Genomic DNA, 23166 nt, shown 5'->3' on the forward strand with positions numbered 1-23166 from the left:
CGTTCCAGAGCCGGCCACTGAGAGTCACGGAGTTGGAGTTTTAAAAAATACGGTGGGCGGGGCGGGTGGGTTTTGAACTGATGGCGGCGGAGCCCCGGAGGCTCTGATGCGCTCGGCCACCGCGCTCTCTCGGGCTTAGCAGAGGCGGCGGAGCTTGGACCCTCGCGGCCAACTATGGGCCCGCGCCGCAAGCCGAGGACCCCGACAAGGCGCTCCTCCAGCCCGGTCCCCGGGCCCTCGCGACACAGCTCCCATCTAGGTAAGCGGGCCGGCCTAACCTCCGAGGGTGCTGGCGACAGCCCGAATAGGGCTCCGAACCCCCGAAACCACAGGCGTAAGGGTAAGGGTGCTGAGCACAGGACTCGGGCCCCCTGGAACAAGCGCTGCTTACTGTTGAGCAAGCTTTCCAGCCCAGCTTTTTATTATTTTACTTGCATACTTGGTCTCCGCAGCCTAGTTCAAATCACTGGCTTTTCTTCTCTCCTCCTCCCCGGACACACTGTAGGAGCCCCCTCAACAGCCACTACTCAACTTCTACTCTTTTGTGTTGTTGTTTATTTTATGTGTGTTGTTGTTTTACCTGCATGTATGTCTGTGAACGCACGGAACCACTGGAACTGGAGTTAGACAGCTGCCATGTGGGTGCTGGGAATTGAACCTGAGTCCTATGGAAGAGCAGCCAGGTGCTCATATTCGCAGAGCCATCTCTCCAGCCCCTCGATTTCTACTTTTTTCGAGACAGGGTTTTGTTTCTGTATTGTTTTGGAGGCTGTCCTGGAACTCACCAGGCTGGCCTCGAACTCACAGAGATCAGCCGGCCTTTTACCCCCCGAGGGCTGGGATTAAAGGCGTGCGCCACCAACGCGCGGCGTGAAGCATTTTCTTAATTGCTAAGTGATAGGAGGGCCCGGTCTTCCGCGGGTGGTATCACCCCACCCCTGGGAAGGGGGCTTGGGCCAGGAAAGCAGGTTGGCTAGCAGCGCTCCTCCACCACGGTTCCTGCCTCCAGGCGCCTCTCTTGAGGACCGGCTGTACCGTGTAAGCCAGTTTTGGTTACGATGTTTATCCCAGCCACAGAAACCAGAGTAGAACAGGGTCCTTCCTCCGTTTGTCTTCCGTGTCACCTGGACACTGCTCTGTGTCACCCACGATTAAGTCCCCACTGCCACCTGCCTGGCACAGGCCACCTGCTCCCCTCCCATCCCCCATGGCCTTGCTGTGCTCCCGCCTGCTTGCATAGAGTCTTCTTTCTTGGCTGGGCCTGAAAGCCAATTTTATCCTTCAAAATGCTGTCTTTTTCATTGTTCCTTTTGCAGTACCAGGGATAGAACTGAGTGCTCTGAGCTGCACCTCCAGCCCGTGTGTGTGTGTGTGTGTGTGTGTGTGTGTGTGTGTGTGTGTGTGTGTGTGTGTGTGTGTGTCTTAGCCAAGCTGTTGAACTTATTCATTTTTATCAGTCATTGTTCATAGTTATTGAGCAATTATACTATTTACTTATTTTATGTTCATTAATTTATTACACGTAATATGCCTTGTTTATCTTTTTAATAAAGTTTTATTTATTAAAACAATCTTATTTTACATACCAATCCTAGTTCCCTCTCCCTCCCGTCCTCCCATCCACTCCCCAAGGAGGATGAGGCCTCCCATGGGGGATCATCAAAGTCTATCACATCATTTGGGGCAGAACCTAGGCCCTACCCTGTTATCTAGGCTGAGAGAGTATCCCTCCATAGGGAATGTAATAACTAACTCTTCAGTTGAATTTTACTCAGTTATCTATTTTTTTTTAGATTTATTTTGATGGGGGGGGGGCCTACAGTGATGGCTTAGTAGTTAAGAGCACTGACTACTCTTCCCAAAATCCACATAGCGTCTGACAGCCTCTGTAACTACAGTGCAGGGGATCTGACTCCTCCTGACATCTGCGGGCACCAGGCATGTGCATGGGACCCACACATACATGCAAGCAAAAGATTTTTGTGGTTTTTATGTGTCTTAATTAGGGTTTTATTGCTGTGAAGAGACACCATGACCATGGCAACTCTTTTTATAAAGGAAAGCATTTCCCTGGGGCTGGCTTACAGTCGAGAGGTTTTGTCCATTGCCATCTGGGTGGGAAGCGTCAGGTAGACATGGTGCTGGGGAAGAAGCTGAGAGCTCTACATGGGGAGTAATGGTGACACCCTGGCCAGGCTGGAGCTTCTGAGACCTCAAAGTCCACCCCCTAGTGACATGCCTCCTCCAACAAAGCCACACCTCCTACTAGTGCCACTCCCTATGTGCGAATGGGGCCTTTTTTTTCCAGACCACCACATTATTATTTATATGTGTGAGTGTTTTGCCTGCATTTGTGTGTGCGTGTCCAAACCTAGGACCTCTGCAAGAACAAATACTCTTAGCCAATGAGCAATCCCTCCAGCCCCAACTTTTATTTGTAATCATATGTACATGCTCTGTAGTACAAGTGCTCAAGGACACCAGTCATTATTGCCCCCTGGACCTAAAGTATAGGTAGTACGAGCCACCTGATGTGGCTCCTCCTTAAGAATGGTACACGCTCTGACCACTGAGCCGTCTCTGGGCCTTAACTCATTTGGCATTCTTGTTTTCTACTAGATATGTTTCAGGGTATTCATTTGCCCTTGGTGCTTTTAGTTGTTTTTTGTTTGTTTGGTTGGTTGGTTTTTGAAGACAGGGTTTCTTCTGTGCAGCCCTGGCTGTCCAGAAACTCTCTCTGTACACCAGGCTGGCCTAAACTCACAGATGTCCACCTGCCTCTGCCTCCCCAGTGCTTGGATTAAAGGCCTAAGCCAACGCCACCACCACCACCCAGCTTATCTTTTAGGTTTTTAAAAGTAAATTTTGATATTCTTCATCTTAAATAGTCTAATATCAGTTTCTTCTTCAACATTAGGGTTCGAAGTATTTTCTTTGTGTTTCGGGGATTGAACCCGTGACTTCATGCATGCTAATCAAGTGTTTACTGCAGAGCTGCATCTCTAGAGCAGAGAGAGGGTTTTTTTAGTTTGGTATTTTATTTTCTAGTGAGAATTTGAATTTCTACCTAAGGCTGTGGCTTCACAGCCCACGTTCCTAACTAGCTCTAAATTATGCCACTTCTAAGGTCCCAACTTGGCCTCTAATGAGCACTGGCCAACTATCTTTACTTCCCTGGGCCCCAAGATAAGCAAGACAAGAGATCCATACTGGGTAGTATCTAATTCCTTCCAGCTGTTACAAAGAAAGAAAGGACCTAAAAACTGAATAACGAACTTGGAAAATCTAGGTGGGAATGGGGGAGATCTGAGATGCATGGAGTACTGTGGGGCCCACAGGAAGGATCTGTTGGGAAGGAACCGAGGTTTGAGAAAGGCTTCATGGAAGTTAACACTGCAACCCAGAGGCTCGGACTGCACTCTCTCAGCACGCCTCTTGTAAGCACCAGTGTGTCTTTTCACACTCTCTTAGCGTGTCTTAAGCACCCGTGAGCCATTGCGGGTTCCACCCCCAGGAAGAGGAGAATCCCCGCTCTAGAGTGTGGTGCAAGTCTGTTGATAAGAAGGGTTGTGCTCCGCTCCCGAGGCACCACTTACTCCCACCGCACCTCCCTCATGACCCAACTCTCCCCAGGCAGGAGGCGGAAACTTCTGTGGATGAAGGAGATAAAGAAACTGCAGAAGAGCACAGACCTCCTGCTAAGGAAGCAGCCCTTCAGCCGCGTCGTGAGTCTGGGCACCTTCACTCCGCCTGGCCCCCTTTGCTCTAAGTCTCCCACAGATGGGGGACTCGTGCTTCTTGCTGATGTGGACAGAGGGTGCTTCTAACGCTTTGGGGCGCTGCACATCCTCTTTCCCATGCTGATCTCTCATTACCTGTAGTAGAGCCCTCTCTTCCAGTTTCCCTCCCTGCCCTGGAAATTGCCTTTTCCCCTCCCACCCATAAGCTATGCAAGTTAAAGCTCCCAGGGGTCGGCACCTACCCTGAGCCAGGCCCTTAGGTCAAGGGCCACACATAATGGTGGAAGTGAGGATGCTTAGAGATACTTGGAGAAAGACGTCTACTCTTTGACCCTCCGCTACTCTCAGCTCATCCCCGCTCCTCCATAGGTAAGAGAAATTTGTGGGAAATTCACTCGAGGTGTGGACCTATATTGGCAAGCCCAGGCCTTGTTGGCCCTACAAGAGGTAAGAAGGAGTAGGTATTGGTGAAGGCTTAGAGGGGGAAGAGCATCCCAGAATTCCACAGGACGGCATGAGGGGCGGGTACCAGGGACTGTTCCTGGCCTCCTAAAAAGAGCAGCCAATGTGCAATGCCCGACAGTTTGGAGGGGGTAGAGTGGGTGGCCGCTGGGCTCACCCCATTCTTTACTTCAGTCCTGTGAGTCGGTATGACTTCAAGAAAAACAGTCCAGGCCTTTCTTCCATGTCAGTCTTCTCTTTGTCCCCCAGGCAGCAGAAGCATTTCTAGTTCACCTCTTTGAGGACGCCTATCTCCTCACCTTACATGCCAACCGAGTCACCCTCTTCCCCAAGGACATTCAGCTGACCAGGAGGATCCGAGGCATTGAGGGAGGACTCGGCTGAGCCGGCAGTGTGCTGTGTGTCCGTAAGTATTCCCTGCTCAGACAGCGAGTGCTGCTTGTTGCTGAGAGTGGAGATTGGTCTGAAGGAGAGTGTCATGAATCCCTAGTCCCTTGCCATCTCACTATTTGTTCCCTGATAAAGGCCTGGCCTTTCCCAGCTGCTTGGGAGGCATGCGCCATGGTTGGTGTCTTATTGTACAATGTTAAAATAAAAGCTGAGTGTAGTGGTTCGTGCTTGTCACCCAACACTTGGGAAGCAAAGCAGGCAGGATGCAGCTGGCACTGCATAGTGAGAGCCTTCTTCAAAAAGAAGGGGAGAGGGCTGGAGGGATAGCTCAGCTGTTAAAGGCTAGGTTCACAACCAAAAAGAAGGGGAGAGATGAGCTGCGCTCCAGATATCTGGTAGTGCGCCTTGCCATTTGCAAGGACTGGATCCCCTAATGGTTTGTTTTTTGGGTTTTTTGTTTGTTTGTTTGTTTTGTACTTTTTGTGTTTGGTTTTTTATTGTTGTTTTCTTTTCAACAATTCTGTGTTGCTTTGGCTGTCCTGGAACTTGCTCTGTAGATCAGGCTGGCCTCAAACTCACAGAGATCCGCCTGCCTCTGCCTTCCAGTTGCTGGAATTAAAGGCGTGCACCACCACTATGTTTGGCCTCAAATTCTGTAATTTTTTTTAAAAATGCCTTGTTAGCCAGGCATGGTGGCACACGCCTTTAATCCTAGCACTTAGGAGGCAGAGGAAGGAGGATCTCTATGAGTATGAGACCAGCCTAGCCTACAAACCGAAATACAGGACAGCCAGGACTGTTACACAGAGAAACCTTGTCTCCAGGGAAAAAGAAAAAAAAGCCTTGTTAGTAAATGTGATTCCTAAATTTCAGAGCCTACACATGGGACCTTCTGGAGCCACAGTGAGACCATGATGTCTGAGGAGCTGCCTGGACTCAGCTGGTTTTGAACAGCATGCACACATTGACCGTTAAACTTTCTAAAGAGGAGAAGACTATGGCTTTTCTCTGTGGCAGAGAGGGGAAATGACCATCTGCATACGTTCATGGACATGAGTCTTTGCAGACCACAGGTCAGCTTTGGCTTGTGAACTGCTCAACCACGACTGTTTACGGGTTTTGGACACATGAGATCTGCCGCGTTAGGAGGGGATAGTGTTATTTTAGTCTTTCTGGTCCATGTGCATCTTTTACTATGTGTGTATTTGTACTTTCATTTAGAATATAAGGGAGAAAAATCTGGGTGAAATGTTTGAGTCTGTTGTACGGAAAGCCCTGGCAGTTCCTCGCTAGTACCTGTCAGCAAGCTTTCAGCTCTTCAGAACCTAACTAGAACTGAATACAAATCTTCCTTCCTTCCCTTCGATGCTGGGGCTTGAGTGTAAGCTTTGTCCGTGCTAAGTGTGAACTATACTGTTGAGCCATATCCATAGCCTGAAGTGTACAGTCTTTCTGATTCTTACCAGTAAATTCCTGTCAAAATCATCCAGAAAGTCCCTGGTAGGACTGGACATTGTATTCTTAGCTGTAAATCATATAAAATGTATCATGTCAGTCTGGAATGTTAAAATGTGTTTTCATATTTTTACAGATGTTTCTTTTTAGCTTATTTGGGGAGAGGTAATAAAAATTTCTTAATGAAAAAATTAAAATAAAGTTACTGCCCTAGGTGTTACAAGCTTTTTTAGTAAACATTGAGCTCATTTTTTACCGCATTTGAAACAGCCACGATGTAGATGTGAGTGGTGCGGATTTGCCACTGATGAGGCGAACACACACAAAATTTGCTCTTTTGTTGGCAGTAAAAGCAATGTAAGAGGTTTCCAGAAAAATGGGCCATGCTGCCCTTGGACTTGAGGTGAAAACAGCAGTGAGCACTAAACAGTCTGTGCTATTGGTGGAGACACGTCAGCTGACTGAACTCGAAGTTCCGGGTTTTGCTATTTAATAAGCTTTCCCCTTTGCAAGCGTTTCCATTTGGTCAGATAAATGCAAACATTCAAATAAAGCTTACCTGTGGGTTTTTAGTTTTCTTCCAAGTGCTAGGTGGGATAAAGTGTTCCCCGTACTGCAGGGTTTGTATGAGAATAAGTGATTTAACATCCTGGTGACTAAAGGAAGGCAATGTTAGAATTTACTATACATTTTAAGAACTCCATCCTCCCAGTGCAGGGATTCAAATGTGTGCTGACATACCTGGCATTCTAATGTGGGTCCTGGGGATTAAACCTAGGTCCTGTGGTTACAAGGTGGACACTTCAGCAACCAACCTGTCCAGAAGTGTTGTTGAGTTTTTGCATTTTACCTTTGTTATGATTTGGTCTGAAATTCCTGTTGCCCGTGTGTTTGGGCTGTTTAGCCTTAGGGAAGTAGCTGTAGGCAGCATCGGCGCTAACTGCCAAAAGCCCTACCTCCCAGGCCCCACAAGCATCCCCCACTGGCAGAACCTAACCAGAAGCAGCCGCAAGGAGTCTGGGAATGTACCTGACCAGCTTCCAGCCTCTTTTGTCGGAACTTCAAAGAGGAAGGACAGGGCCTAAAGCTAATGCCTTTTTAAATTTGTTATACTTTTCTGTTAGCTGGATTTTGTTTTGCTGTGTGATAACTTTGCTCAAAATTAGTTTCCCTTCCTTCTAATTGTTCTAGCTCCTCTAAGGTTCTCCTGTGATAGCAAATGTTATTTGCTTGAAGACAAAAGTTCAGAGAGTTGGTGTGTGGCTGGGAATAGCCGAGTTTGAGCTTTCCCGAAGGATGCTCTGGTGAACATGATAGGGAACCCTCTCGGCCCCCTGGGGATCAGTGTGTGCTCAGAGGAGAGCTAAGGCTCAGGTGGTGCTAGCTGAGTTGAGGAGAACTTATGCCCGGATCCACAATGTATGCACAGACCTTCAGCATGTGCCCAGCTTTGGCTCCTGGCGTCCAGAGGCCCTCTCCTAAACTGACTCAGCACTAAGGGGACGCTGGGGAAAAGCAGCTATGCAGTGAGTGGCAGGGAAACTCCTAGAGCCGCCTTTGCAGCCAGCCTTACCCAGCTCTCATTGCTCCAGTTGCAGAAGGATTTGATGCCATCAGTTTGGGGCTGGCGAAGGCTGTGGCGTGGACTCTGCTGGCTCGGTTTCGCCCCTCCGGTCTGGGGAGCTGCCGACATCAGTGCCTGCTTGTCCATCTGCGTTTTAACTTTCAAAAGTGTTGCTGCTCTTGCCTCCTTGCTTCTCCCCATCTCTCTCAGTTTGTGATGATTTTCTTAACTCTGTGTAGAATCCTGTTCTGGCAATTTTCTTTCTTGACATCAGAAAGCTGACACCACCGTTTTCTGGGTTCTGTTTTCGCTGTTGAGATGTCACTCTAACCATTACTCTTTGAAACTAATACTATTTCCTTGATTTGTCCTTTCTTCGAAGATTTTCCCTTGTTCCTGGTGTTCTGCAGTGTCATGATGTTGTGTCTAAATGCAGGCTTTTTTTTTCTTCTTATTTTGCTGGGGCTTCTTGAATACGGACTGATGGCTTTTCATCAATCCTCACCCGTTATGTCTCCAAATATCGCCTTTCTCCAGTCTCTCCTCTCCTGATCCCCAAGTCACCTGCTCGTCATTGCTTTCATAGTATTTCTTCTGCCCGCTTCATAATTCATTGAGGTTTTTCTGCAGCTCTTCCTAATCTACCTGTAAACTTTTCCACTTTCTTTTCCTTTTGTTTTGTTCTATTTTGAGACAGGCTCTCACTAGAATCTTCCTGTCTCTGCCTCCCAGTGCTGGGATTAAAGTGTGTCACCAGTGAGATTAAAATGTGTGTCACAGCCGGGCGTTGGTGGCACACGCCTTTAATCCCAGCACTCGGGAGGCAGAGGCAGGTGGATCTCTGTGAGTTCGAGACCAGCCTGGACTACCAAGCGAGTTCCAGGACAGCCTCCAAAGCCACAGAGAAACCCTGTCTCAAAAAAAAAAAAAAATGTGTGTGTCACCAGTGGGATTGAAGTGTGTGTCACCAGCTCTGTCCTTTGTCCGTTTTCTTAGTTTTAGTTGTTGTAAGGTTTGTTTTGAGTTTATTATTTGGTTATTATTTGGTTTTCTTTGTTTTGTTTTTGAGACAGGCTCTTAGTTAGCCCAGGCTGGACGCAAGCCTGCTGTGTGGCCAAATGTACTTGAGTATTCTCCTGCCACTGTTCCCCTTTGCTGGAGTAGTAAGCATGTAACACCATACCTAACACCACCATGCCTACCATCCCTTTTCATTTTTATGTTACTTTTTATAGATTCTTGCTCCCTGCTGAGAACTCCAAGTTTGGTGCCTTTCTCTCCTTAATAAATAATGTAAGCTTAGTTGTTTCTGGCTGCGTCTGATGGTTCTAGGGTTTGAGCCCTTATGGATCTGTTTCTGTATATGGCTTCGTTGGGTTCTCATGCGTGATTTCTTGTCTCTGAGGTCTCAGATGCCACATTCCAGAGAGGGTCCTTCTTCTCCCATCAGCCACCTCGAGGCACTGAAATCCAGAAGTCAGTGGCTGTCACTTACACACTCCATGAGAGCAGCCAGCTCTTCCCGGGGCATCCTGGGCTCCACCCTCCAGCTCCCTGTTGACTGTGTTTGAATGGTGTTGTTTCCAGGAATTGAAAAACTCCACTAAAAAGTGTGTGTGTGTGTGTGTGTGTGTGTGTGTGTGTGTGTGTGTGTGTTGTGTGGACTCTGATAGTATAGATGTATGCGTGTGTGTGTGTGTGTGTGTGTGTGTGTGTGTTGTGTGGACTCTTGATAATGTAGATGTATGCATGTGTATGTGTGTGTGTGTGTTGTGTGGACTCTGATAATGTAGATGTGTGTGTGTGTTGTGTGGACTCTGATAGTGTAGGTGTATGTGTGTGTGTGTGTGTGTGTTTTGTATGGACTCTGATAGTGTAGATGTGTGTGTGTGTGTTGTGTGGACTCTAATAGTGCAGATGTGTGTGTGTGTGTGTGTGTTGTGTGGACTCTGATAGTGTAGGTGTGTGTGTGTGTGTGTGTGTGTTGTGTGGACTCTGATAGTGCAGATGTATGCATGTGGGCCTAGAAGCCAGAGGCTGATGATATCAGGTACCCTTCCTTGACTGCTGTAGATGTGTGCGTGTGGGCCTAGAAGCCAGAGCTGGTGATGTCAGGGGCCCTTCCTTGACTGCTGTCCGCCTTTGGTGCACGCGTGCGTGAGTGCATGTGTGTTTTGTTTGTTTGTACTTTGATAGTATAGATGTTTGCGTCTGTGTGTGCAGAAGCCAGAGCAGAGCGTCCTGTGGTCTTGTCTGTCACCCTCCACCTTATTCCCTTGAGACAGGACCTCTCACTGAAACTGGGTCTGACTGCCCCTGAGCAAACTGCAGCAATCCTCCTGTCTCTAGCCTCCTCTACTGTAGCCCCAGGGTTATGGGTGCATAAGGCCAAACCCAGCTTCTTACCTGAGTGTCAGGGATCCGAACTCAGGTCCTCTTGTTTGCATTGAAGGCATTTCAACAGCTGAGCCCTCTCCTCTTCTCAGCCCCTCATTAATTTTTTAATTGAAATATTTGCATACCTGAGTCAGATTCCAGGGACATGTATTGAAAGGTTTGCAATAACTGAGGTTGCAGAAATAACTCAGATTGATCCTGGAAACAATTAGTTTCCAGGGCATCATGTGCAACAGCAATATTGACCCAGTGTGGGTGGGGGAGGGGAGAGAAACCCTTGGTAAAACGCTCTGCTGCTCTTTAAAGTGCGGCTGATCTTTAAAGTGTGCCCAGATCTGTCTCCTGTAAATGACGTGCTGTCGGCCATCGTGAGCTCACAAGGGGGTTGGGTGCTAAACAGTGTTTTTCCCTGGACAGATGGATCCATCACAACTCTCATCCAGGTAGAGGGATGTCCTAGGGGATGGAGAGTTGAGGCAAGCCACATGAGCTTGAACACTTAAACAATTCTATATAAAAGAATTGCAATATTTAAGCTGGGCATAGTGGTGCATGCTTTTAATCCCAGCACTCAAGAGGCAGAGGCAGGCGGATCTCTGTGAGTTTGAGGCCAGCCTTGTCTACAAAACTACACCGAGAAACCCTGCCTTGAAAAATTAAAAAAAAAAGATTTATGTATAAATTCAAAACATATTTTGAATTGAAATTGGTTTCTTTACAATATTTATACAACATTTACAAATAATTGCATCTCATAAATTAAGGACATTGACACAAAGCATACTAAATATCAACACAGCTTTGTCAAACGACCCCACGGGTAAATATGGAGCCTACCAACACTAAGGCATGGGAACAAAGCTTAGACTAGCAGAACACATTTACATCTGCTAGAGGTCTGGGATATATGACCTCAAAGATACCCTTGGACCCTGAAAGTCTGGGCTAAAAGTAAGGTACAGGGAGCAAGGACAGCTCAGGTGGCACCTAAGAGGGCCTTCTATCGCAAAGGAAAAAACACCTTGAGACACAGTGTTTAGGATTTAGTGTCCCCGGGGAAAGTGCCTTGGCCTGTCTTTTCGCCTCTCTGCCTCTCACACCCCCACTGTGGAGACTTGGGTACCCTTTGGCTTTTCTACCCTACCGTTAATAGGGAACAAAGAGTCTTTGCCTCTGGCCTAGCTCCCTAGGTCACCATCCATGACACACAGGAACAAAGAGAAAGAAAGCATATGCATGTCTTTTTTGTTGTTTTCTTTTAAGAAAGGAGTAGCTTTGAAGTCACTATGTAGCTGAGGCTGATTTTGAATTGAACCTCCCAAGTGCTAAAATTACAAGTGTGCTCTACTGTGCTTTTCGGTAAACATTAAGGAGCAATGCAAGCAGCAGAGGTTTTCCGTGATCTATATATTTCTACAAGTTACATGGACATGCCATACTGATTCAGGGTTGAGAAACACAGCTCCAGAAATCCTGAGATACCTACCGCTTCCAGGAGGTTGGTAGCTTCTGTTTCCATGACAATGAGGTCAACCAGGGAAAGCCGCAGAAGATTCCAGGAGACAACAGAGAACAACCTGGGTCAAAGTCTTTGTCAAAGCCACAGTGACATATCTGGAGACCCCATTTTTTCTTTTTCCTGGCAGGCCCTCACGGGAGCAGTACTGAGGTTGGGGCTCTTTGTACCTTGAGAAAGGTACCAGGCATCGCTGGGGCAGTAAAGAACTTGGTTTTTATTCTGACAATATTGTTGCCATGCCTACCTGACATCTTTACTTCATTTCCATAGCTAAACTCAACAGGCAGGGATTCTCCACGTCACATTGTTGTTCCTGGAGACCGGGGCTCCCGAGTGACATGAGTCTCCATCATGAAGGCATCCGTGGGCTATAATCTGCACCTTTCTGTGATGGGCCAGAAAATGTTGAGCAGATGTCCAGGAATAAATTGATGTTTTGTCTTTTTCTTCAGAATTGGGTTTGCAGGCCAGCCTCTTTACTGTGCCTCAGTTTGGTTCTGGGGTGAGGGTTGGGGGGGGGGCATTTCCCAGTCTTTGGACTCTACAGTTTTCCAAAACCACCGGGGAAGCTTGCAAATAAGTATGGTAACGCCCCACAGACACAAAGCACGTGGCTATCTTCCCACCAATGTCTGGTGTCACTGAGGTGCATCAAGCACACCAGGTACCCCATGCTGAGCCCAGGGAGGAGGGTTTCACATTCCCAAGGCACACATTGTGCCCTTTGACAGCTCAGCCAAGTAGAGGAAGTCAGGGACAAGAGCCATGTTGCTGAAGTTTCCTTGTCCCACCAGGTCCTGCTGCTTCAGTCCCAAATGAACACACAGAGACACTATATTAATTATTAAACTGATGGATGATGGCTAGGGCTTCTTATTGGCCAGCTCTGTCTTAATTATTAACCCACCTCTATTAATCTACATGGTCTTATCTTACCTGAGAAGGGTCTCAACCTGTTACTCCTTCCTCTGCTACATGGCGTCTCTTCAAAGTCTCTCTCTCTCTCTCTCTCTCTCTCTCTCTCTCTCTCTCTCTCTCTCTCTCTCTGTCTGTCTCTCTTTCTGCCTTCCTTTCCCAGAATTCTCCCCGTCTCCTAGTCCCGCCTCTATTGGCCAAACAGTGTTTTTATTCATCAACCAATAACAGAAACACATATACAGAAGGACATCTCCCCATCAGAGCCACGTCAGTTCAGTGGGACAAGGCTGAGGAGGACGACATCTGTGAGATTCCTAGGAGACAGGTGGATTCCTCTTCCAGAAGCTGGTTTAGCTCCACAGCCCACGAAGAAGACCAGCCTGCAAGGGGCTGTGCTTCAGCTTCTTTTTTCCGTTGCTGTGATAAAACACATTAACAAAAGCAATTAAAAGAGGAAGAGGCTATTTTAGTTCATAGTTCAAGTCTGTCAAGGCAGCAGGGCCTTGAAGCAGCTGGCCACACCCTATTCACAGCCAGAAGACAGCATTGAATGTATTCTGCTCAGCTCCCTTTCTTCACTTATGTTTTTCACTTGTGCAGTCCCAGATCCTGGCTAGGGAATGGTGCCACCCATAGTGGGTGGAGCTTTGTGCTTCAATTAACACAGTCAAGATAATCCCTTACAGACATTCTCAGAGGCCCATCTAAATTCTATCACAGTGACATTTAACACTAGCCACCACAGGCTGTGCAAAAGTCTTGGCTTCTATGACAGGCTGCTGCCTCAGGAATCCACCAAGACTAGGAAATAAAGTAAATCTTCTGCATCCTACAGGATTGCTTCAGGGAGTACTGCAAACTGAAAGTCAAAGCAGGTTACCTTAGGGAGCTTAAGCCTGTAAGAACACCAGGTTCTGACAAGGTAGTTACCCCTGAAGATAAACAAACCACAAATGTTACATTCCCTATCATTTAACAGTTTCCTGGAGAAACACCGGGAGCCAATTTACTCATGGGCAGGGAAGGGGGGGGGTGCCTGAGGAGTGAAAGCATGAACCCTGAGTCCTCAACCAGCAGAGGGCACCATGCACTTCAAGATCAGGATATGATACCCATGGCTGAGGACCAAATAGGGTGCCCCGTGACTTCACAGGGCAGATACCAATTGCCAGGATATGGAGTATTAACCCCAAAAAGCCCGCACTACAATTCGTTTTAAGGTCCTAAATGAAGCCAGTCACAGTTATGTGACAAAGGAGTCTCATGTGCCATTCTCAGAAGAGCTAAGCAACCACACCCTAGAGTCTAAATTCAGGAAACATAAGAGTCTAGAATTACAATAGGTGGATCTTGGAGACTATCCTGCACACACTCTTTATTAAGAATGAAGACACCCCCAAAGAAAGGAAAAATCATTTAGCGACAGTTGACTGGACCCCAGGCTCTTGCAACACAGAGCCTCTGCATGTGCTTGTCTCCCCAGCTCCTAGCCCAGGTCTCTTAGAATGAACACTGAATGAACAAATGGATGGATGGATGGATGGTTTGAGGCTGGAATGCATGTTATCCTATATACATTAGAGTTTGAGTTTCATTCATCTGTTGCTTCAGAAATCCTTTAGTCCTAGAGATCTGATCCACACATGTTCATTTCAGTCAGAATATCTAGAACCCAAGGTAAGGGGATTAGAGGTAATGGTTGGCACCAAAAATACTTAATGGTAGAGCGAAGTCTTCCCTCCAGCCTGGTTCCAGAGCTGCATCAGTCCCAGATGGACGCACAGGACACTATTAATTATGAAGCTGTTGGCCATTTGCTTATTTCTTACTGGCTAGCTCTGACTTAAGTATTTAACTCATAATTGTTAATCTAAGTATTTCTCTTACCAGAGAAAAGGGCCTGGACCTCTTATTCCTATGGCGGCTACATCATGACTGACTCTGCCTCTCTTTCTCAGAATCCTCCTCAACTCCTAGTCCCACCTATCTTGCTTCCCTATTGGCCAACAGTGCTTTATTGACATATACACAGGACTTCCCCATCACTTAATGTTTTCTTTCTTCCTTTCTTTCCTTCCTTCCCTCCTTCCTTCTTTCTTTCTTGTGTGTGTGTATGTATACATACATATGCAGGTGTGCTTGCCACTGTGGTCCAGTGGAATCCAGGAACTGACACTGAGACATCTTCCTCTGTGGATCCCCACCTGTTTGCCCCCAGCAGGCAGTATTATTTATTTATTTATTTATTTGGGGGCAGGGTCTTTCACTGAAGCTGGAGCTCACCATTTGTTTTAGATTGGCTGGTCAGGGAGCCTCAGATCTACCTGTCTCTGACCCCTACGCTGGGGTTATAAATGTGCACCATGGTGCCTGGCTTTTAAATGGGAGCTGGAGATCTAAACTTAGGTCCTCGTGCTTTTTGTGGTAGGCATATTATGGACTGAGCTTCTGTGGAATAATCCTCTTGTACACTGTAAAGATTTGTCACTCAAATTGGTTTAATAAAATGCTTGTTGACCAGTAGCCCGGCAGGAAGTATAGGCGGGACAGCTAAACTAAGGATGATGGGAAGGAGAAGGGCGGAGGCAGACAGAGCAAGATGGGCACACCATGCTGAGAAAAGGTACTGCCACGTTATTACTACTACTACTACTACTACTACTACTACTACTACTACTACTACCACCACTACTACTACTACTACTACTACTACTACTACTACTACTACTACTACGATGAAACACCATGACCAAAGCCAGTTGGGGAGGAAAGGGTTTATTTGGCTTATGCTTCCTCATCATTCATCCATCACTGAAGGAACTCAGGACAGGAATTCAAACAGGCAGGAACCTGGAGGCAGGAGCTGACGCAGAAGCCATGGAGGAGTGCTGCTTACTGGCTTGTTCCCTCAAGTTTGCTCAACCTGCTTGCTTATAGAACGCAGGACCACCAGCCTAGGGATGACCCCACCCACAATGGGCTGGGCCTTCAAGCATCAATCACTAATTAAGAAAATACCTTATGCCAGGCAGTGGTGGCACACGCCTTGAATCCCAGCACTCAGGAGGCCGAGGCAAGCAGGCAGATCTCTCTGAGCTCAAGGCCAGCCTGGTCTACAAAGCAAGTTCCAGGACATCCAGGGCTGTGACACAAAGAAATCCTGTCTCAAACAAACAGACAACAAATTAATAAGTAAATAAACAAATAAGCCTTACAGGCTTGCCTACAGGTTGATGTTACTGGGGCATTTTCTCATTTAAGCCTCCCATCTCTCCAGTGACTCTAGCTTGTGTCAAGTTGACATAAACCCAGCCAGCACACTCCCTCAGACCTCTGTCATGGAGCCCCCTGCCATCGAGTCTTCTTTAACCACTCTTTGGGCTCTTAAGGACTTGGGCATCAGTGCTCAGCTCCTGACTGCTGTGAGGACAAGAAGGGCCAAAGCTCTTGTGACCCCCAGAGGTAAGTACTAGCAGATATGGAAGACGCTGGGGACCTTTCCTGTGCCTGTCCTCCCCCTGCCCTGACACCCTGACACAGTCCATTCCTGTTTGACCCAGAAAGCCCCAGTCCTGTCTCTCCAAACCCTGCCCTCCCAGAGACCCTCCAACAAAGGCACCCAAAGCCCAGCTCTGCACTCCTGGCAGCTGTGGCAGCTCCTCCCCTGAAGCTGCCAGTGACCCAAGACCCCGCCCAAGAGGTCAGCTTTTGATCCCACTGGGCACAAACCCAGCTTGTGGAGGACACATCATCACCCCTCACCTACAGGGTATATAAGCTCCCAGCTTTAGTTCAAGGGCGTGACTTCTGCCTCTTCTCTGGCCTTGATCTCTGGGGCTGGAGAATTCACTTGGGAGTTGCTTTGCGCAAATAAACCTGTTCTTTTACCTTTTCAATTTGGCTTGATCTGGCTTACTGTGTCAGCAGAGAAACATATTATCGCATTACAGAATACCTATTAGACTGCCTTGGGGGAATACCTCTAAAATATCCTCTTGGCCCCTGTTATGGATCAAATTGTTCCCTGAAACTTATGGTATTGAAGTCCTAATCCCCAGTACCTTCAGACTATGTCTGTACTTGGGCACAGAGTCTTTAAATCAATTGAGGAAAAATGAGGTCATTAGAGTGGGTCCCAACCCAATGGAATTGATGTCATTATAATGAGAATTAATTAATGCATGTTATTAATTAGTGTATAATTAATTTATAAATGCTTATAATAATATATTTTACTATGAGATTTTCACTCATGTGTTTAGTGTAGTTTGATAGCATTTGCCCCTGAATTTGGCTTCTTTTGTTGAACATGATAATCTCCACTTCTATGTATCTTCCTGGATCATTTTATTTTCCTTTATGGTTGAGCAAAAGTCCTTTTGTATGTTACTGAATTTTCTGTGTCTGTTCATCTGTTGGCAGACTGACAGGTGAATTCTAGAAGGTGGCTATGTGAATAGTGCAGCAATAAACATGTATGTGCAAGTGTCTCCGTGCTGTGCTGACTTAGGGTCCTTTCAGTTTAGTATATACTTGGAGTACTAGAGTTGGACCATATGGTGGTTCTATTTTTAGTGTTGATTTTTTGGAGGACCCTCCATTTCCATAGTGACTGCATTAATTTACATTTCCACTAAGAGAATATAAGGATTCCTCTTCATCAGCCAGCCCCTGCTTCCTCAATAGCATGTGTGTGTGTGTGTCTATTTTTCTGTATGTCTGTCTATATGTATGTTAGTGTATGTGTCTTTGTATGTCCATTTCTGTGTCTCTGTGTGTGTTCATGTCTGTCTGTGTCTATCTGCCTCTCTCTCTGTCTGTCTATTCATGTATTTATGTGTGTCTCTCTGTGTGTCCGTGTGTTTCCTTGACAATAGTCATTCTAACTAAAGACAAAAATTCCATATAGTCTCGCTTAGGATTTCCCTGATGGTCAAGGATGGTGACGTGTTTTCAAGGAGAGGAAGGCTATTCAGAGACGGAGGGAAACCATGTATGACTCGGGCAAAGATGGCCATGTGCAAGTCAAGGAGGTGCCTCAGGAGAGGTCAGCCCTGATGAGTCCTTGGCCACAGGCTTGCAGCCTAGCCCTGGACTTTCTTCACTGCGGCAGAATGATAGTTCTGCAGCTCTTCATGACAGTGGCCTCGGCAGACAGCACTGCTCTCACTGCCACGAGACTCCACAGAGTAGAGGCAGCTCAGAAGCTGCATGAGGTATGCCCGCAGAAATGGACCCGGGCCGCCCCAGAGTCCCTCTGTGGAGGAAGGGAAGAGAAAGTGAAAGATCACCCCCCAGCAGCCGTGAGGCAGCAACTGGGGCCATTCAAGTGAAGATACCAGCAGGAGAGAGGGCTGGACCCTGAGCCCGCTATGAGCAGGGGGCCCGGGGTAGAGGGTTGCCCTGTTGAAATCTGCAGAGAAAGGAGTCTGTGTCCAGTAAGGGAATGGAGACCCCGTGATGACACAAGAGACCTGAAATGCCACTGCTCAACCCTAATTCCAAGGTGGCAGATGCAACGCATTAGGGAGAAGAGAGATGGGAAAAGGCTGGGGAGGCAAATCTGAACAAAGTATGCTATGAGAGCATCATTTGGAAACTCAATTTTTGTACTTTAATTTTTTAAATTCTAATCTTAAAAATTCAAAGAAAGGGAAATAACTTAGGGCATGCGTGATGGAAGAAAATAAACCCCATTAGACCATCACACTGGCAGCAGATATTCGTTAATAAGAACCACGAGAAGGCCTAGAGGCAGAGCACATGGGCTCAGAACCTTCTGTGTTTCCAGAACTTTCTGTGAGCTGATATTCCTTCCTTCCCGGTGACAACTGTGAGAGGGTGTCGAGAGGCACTTTTTCCCCAGGAAATAATGAAGCTTTCAAGTGAAAGGATGGAGCCTGACTGGGACCCAGACCAGGGTGCCCCTCACCTTAGTGGTGACAGACCTTCCTGGCTGGAGCTGTGTTTTCATAAGAATGAGAAAGTGCCTGGTGAGTTTAGTGGATGGTCCCTGCTTCCACCATCACTGATGGAGTGGGTGGTCCCTGCTTCCACCATCACTGATGGAGTGGATGGTGCCTGCTTCCATCATCACTGATGGAGTGGATGGTCCCTGTTTCCATCATCACTGATGGAGTGGGTGGTCCCTGTTTCCATCATCACTGATGGAGTGGGTGGTCCCTGTTTCCATCATCACTGAGTGGGTGGTGCCTGCTTCCATCATCACTGAGTGGGTGGTGCCTGCTTCTTTCATCATTGCTCTGAAGTACTAGAATTCTCAGAGGTTGAGTTAGTTACCTTAGGCTAATTCCAGTAGCTCCAAGCTGCAGCGATGATTACCAGGGCATGGCTAATAAGATGGCTATACAGGTAAATGTGCTTGCCACCAAGCTTGAGGACCTGAGTTCAGTCCTCAGCACATCATGGGATGAATGATCCAGACTCCCAAGAGTCACATTCTGACTTACACACACACACACAAACAAATAATAAATATAATAATTACCAGGAGAGGACAGCCTGGGACAGAGCAAGTAGCACGGTGACACAAACAGGGTTTCTGCTTCAAATCACTGTCATGGGGACCCTGGTTTCAGGGTCACACATGAGGAGGAAGCATGAGACAATAAGGAGGCCAGGCTCAGGGCCAGGAGCTTAGGGGTCTTAAGCAATTCCAAACTGTTGTCACTAATTATTGAACGGGATTGGACACCCTCAACGGCCAAGCAGAGAGACTAACGTGCTGTAATTCTTGAATTTACTTGGTGCCTTCCTGCCAAGCAGATCAAAGCACTTCAAAATAAGGTTTTCCTAAACTTCTGAGAAGAAGCCACTGAGGAAAATTCCATCTCATCTACTAACTACCTTCGATATCAGAAAAATCGCCAACATATGACAATTCTCTCTGATTTCCAGGAATGTTTTCACACCCATCCTCAGCGGCACCCTAGGAAACCATGCAGGGAAGACTGGCCCTGTTTTCCAGAAGGGTAAAGCAGAACCCAAGAGCTCATGGCCTATTCCAGAGAAGCAAGCAACCATCCCAGCCTGTTGCTGCTATTACCATGGCCCAGCGTCATGCCACAGAGGTCACAGAGAAAGCCAGTCCCTGAAGGTCAGTGCAAGACTGGGAGGTGATCCCCGAGCATCATGCATGTGCCTCCAGGAAAGATGGGACTTTGGCTGTGCATAGAGGTCTTTCTGTGTGCCTTCGTTGTTGTGTCTGCACGCTTCTCCACCATTAAAAAATATTTTTATATGCATTGGTGTAAGGATGCCAGATCTCCTGGAACTGGAGTTACAGACAGTCATGAGCTTCCATGTGGAGGCTGGGAATCGAACCTGGGTCCTCTGGAAGAACAGCCAGTGTTCTTAACCACTGAGCAATCCCTCCAGTCCCAACTTCTCCACCTTTAATAACATTTTTCCACTTGTTCTTTCTATCTGCCACATCTGAGGTTTTCCCTGTGGCCTGAAGTACTGAGATTTCTTCCTCTTTTATTCTTTAGTTAGCAGCAGAAACAAACTTGATCCAGACCCCAGATACTAACAGGCCCACTTATTAATTCTGCCCTCCAGAAACAAGCTCATTTTCCCAACATGAATACCACAGTCAGCCACATACCACCAAAGTCCCCTACATGCAGTATCACAAGAAAAGCCACCTTCCCTGGGTGGACTGCCCTTTCTCCTGATGAAATTTGTGACACTAGTAGCCTCCTTCTCTGTGACTGACCAAGACTGTAGCCTGCTGGTCTCAGCAGGAAGGACCGAAACTCACTGCTGAACCTTAATGTTGGTAAAATACCTAGCATAGTATTGGCACCAAGTGGTGGCCATATTTATAACACAGGCCAAGATACACCCAATCCCACCTACCCTCACCCACACCCAACTTCCCCAGCCTTGGGCATCTCTCTGTAACAGAAAAGGCAGCAATGCCCCACTCAGGGATCGGCTGCAAGGGGAGAGCCTGTGACACAAAGGCATGCCAGTGGGAGGTAGGGAATCATGCTCTTGAAAACTAAGTCCATCCCAGGCAGTGCAGAAAATAAGCAAAGCCTTTGCCTTAGGAGCAAAGGGGGACCTGGGACAGGCTGGGTGGCCCTCCCTCTATGTATAGGCTGAGCCCATGAAGGCCCTCCTTGGGCTGGATAGTGTTCCATTGGGATGCTGTTAGGGGCTTGCCCAGCTTTCTTCCCTGTTGCCTTTCAGTTCTGAGCTGCAGCTAGACGGCTTTCCCCTGCTTCCCACATCCAAAGTGACTGCCCAGACTCTCACTGGAGATCCCTTACAAACAGTCGAGCTTCACTAGGTGGGAAACTCACACCACCATGCCAGATTTGTTTACATGAGTGCCGGCTATCCAAGCCCAGGTGCCCATCCTTGCACAGCAGATTCTTGATCAAGAGAGCCACCTCCCAAGCCTCAGAACTCAATCTCTACTCCAGGCGCTATTCAATTGGAGCAAGAGTAGTGGCAGCAGCTTCACCAAAGGGAATTATGGCTCTCTGGGGGTGGAGTTATGTATCTCTGTTCTAAGTCGGCTGGTTTTATCAGGGTAGCCTGTTGTACTCACCACAAGCAGGGAGGCCCAAAGGCAGGTCATGGAGCCCTCTCTGGTACCCACAAGAGCGTCTCATCCCTGCCACACCTGAAAGTGCTTTTCAGGTCCAAGCTTGAATATTTGTTCACATTCATGATCTTCTGAACCCACTAACCACGCCCAGTCCTTCCCTCCCTAGGACTGGGCTTCAGAACCACAACAGCAGGGGGTCGCCTCCTTTTCCTCTGCTTCAGGCAAGCGTCTGCCTTCTTTCCAAGGAAATATTCATGTAGCGTCTTCTCGAGCACAGCTGTCTGTGATTAAAGCAAATAAAAACCACTCCTTAATTCTGCCCTTCATCATGGTCATTTACGTTCTGGAACAAAGTGACACTTGGTGCATGTCATCTAAAAGTCCTCAAAGGAGTCCTCTAGACCCTCTTGGGTGGATGGGGTTTATGAGGTCAAAACTATTTTCATAATCATAATAAAACATCGATTCGTCCCTCTTATTTTCTCCTGAGCACTGAATGATACTGGAAGACTGGTGAGGAGTGAGATTGCACGCCAAAGGCGATATGTGAATCCAGCAATCTTCTATTCAGCTACCCATTAAGAAGATCTGGAAGTACGAAATGGGGCCACTTCTTATTTTTGTGGAAAATATAGTATTTTTCATAAAATATGTTAGTATGCAGTGACTTGATTTCCAACAAACTTTGTTTTAAAATTAGGAATTAGTTTTCTATGTGTTGATTATTAGTAACTGTAGCCCACCTGGGCAAAAGCTCTTTGGTAGCCTCAATAATTTTTACTGTATGCAAAGGGTCCTAAGGCCAGAATGCCTAGGAAATGCTGCATTAGGAAAAACTACTTCTCTCTATATATCTCTGTCTCTGTCTCTCTCTCTCTCAAGTATGCACACTCAGTCTTACATTTTTTTTACTGTTGTCTCTAGAATGTTCTCACAGACATAGGTGTGTCTCCTAGGTGACTCGGAATCCAGTTGACAACATAGACTAATCATCTTGCGTACCTCAAAGCTAAAGCTTCTCGATAATCCATGAAACATAAAACCATAAACACAGCACATAAAAAATGAGCACAATATCTAACTGTAAAATTATCTTAATAATTTATGTCAGTATTCTATGTCATTCGGTATTAAGTAATCCATGGTTATTAATTAACACTTAGATTTTTGTCAAGGGTTTTAAACTACCCAAATATTGTGGTAAAACTATTCAAGATAATATCTACAGAATTCAGTTGCTGTTGCTGTAAAAGCTTCTAGATATTCCTGACTCACAAGCATGTATGGTACCTGGAACAGCTGTTGTGGCAGACCAAGAGCACAAGTAGGGGCTGGCATGTAGCTCAGGCAGAGAACACTTACCTTGAATGCACCAGTCTCTGGTACTACCTTATTGATCGGTCGGTTGGTTGGTGATTGCACGTGGGACAGGAGATAGAACCCAGGACCTTGCACATACGAGGTAGGTACTCTACCACTGAGTTCCAATTCCAGCCCAATGCAGCAGTCTCTGAGTTCCATCCCTAGAATCTCTCTCTCTCTCTCTCTCTCTCTCTCTCTCTCTCTCTCTCTCTCTCTCTCTCTCTCTCTCTCTCTCTCTCTCTCTCTCTCTCTCTCTCTCTCTCTCTCTCTCTCTCTCTCTCTCTCTCTCTCTCTCTCTCTCTCTCTCACACACACACACACACACACACACACACAAACTGTACCTAACAATGAGTAAACCCAAAATCTACCGGTTCTGAGGTCAGACGTGTTTTTCTTCCAGTGAGCGTGATTGTCTCAATTGATTTGTGCCGCAAATAGTCACACAAACAAGAAGAAATTCTGTCACCTTTCAACAGCAGAATACAATACAATCGCTATCATCCCTCTATGGGGATTCTCAAACACTCAAGCTGTAAACGCACAATTGCAGCCATTGTTGTCCCCCGAGAATAACACTGGTCTGGTGGGCATGAGAAGCAAAAGAAAAACAGAATCTGTAAAGAGGGTGATGAAGGAGAAGCCACTCCCATTTGCGCTTGGGAGTGTGTTGACCTGAAGTAGACATGTTTCCACAGGCTCCTGTGTTTAACACTTGGTCTCCAGCCCGTAGCTCTGTCTGATGGGATTCTGAAACCTGTGGGACATGGGGCCTCGC

General features: G+C 47.0%; 1 protein-coding gene across 1 annotated transcript; it reads left to right on the forward strand.

Moving 5' to 3' along the window:
• The first annotated feature begins 71 nt into the window (after window positions 1-71).
• Window positions 72-6272, forward strand: Cenpa (centromere protein A). The gene is made up of 5 exons (XM_013115963.3): window positions 72-259; window positions 3634-3725; window positions 4110-4187; window positions 4452-4608; window positions 5466-6272. Exons 1-4 carry the CDS (start codon window positions 175-177, stop codon window positions 4584-4586), a joined length of 390 nt encoding a protein of 129 aa, XP_012971417.1. The 5' UTR covers window positions 72-174; the 3' UTR covers window positions 4587-4608; window positions 5466-6272.
• Window positions 6273-23166: the final 16894 nt, after the last annotated feature.

The sequence above is a fragment of the Mesocricetus auratus genome, unplaced genomic scaffold (genome assembly GCF_017639785.1).
Source record: "Mesocricetus auratus isolate SY011 unplaced genomic scaffold, BCM_Maur_2.0 Super-Scaffold_100024, whole genome shotgun sequence".
Classification (NCBI taxonomy): Eukaryota; Metazoa; Chordata; class Mammalia; order Rodentia; family Cricetidae; genus Mesocricetus; species Mesocricetus auratus.

Coding starts and splice junctions, on each gene's coding strand:
- Cenpa (XM_013115963.3), top strand. CDS start 175: ATGGGCCCGCGCCGCAAGCCGAGGACCCCGACAAGGCGCTCCTCCAGC. Junction 3,726..4,109: donor AGCAGCCCTTCAGCCGCGTC/GTGAGTCTGGGC, acceptor GCTCCTCCATAG/GTAAGAGAAATTTGTGGGAA. Junction 4,188..4,451: donor CCTTGTTGGCCCTACAAGAG/GTAAGAAGGAGT, acceptor TTTGTCCCCCAG/GCAGCAGAAGCATTTCTAGT.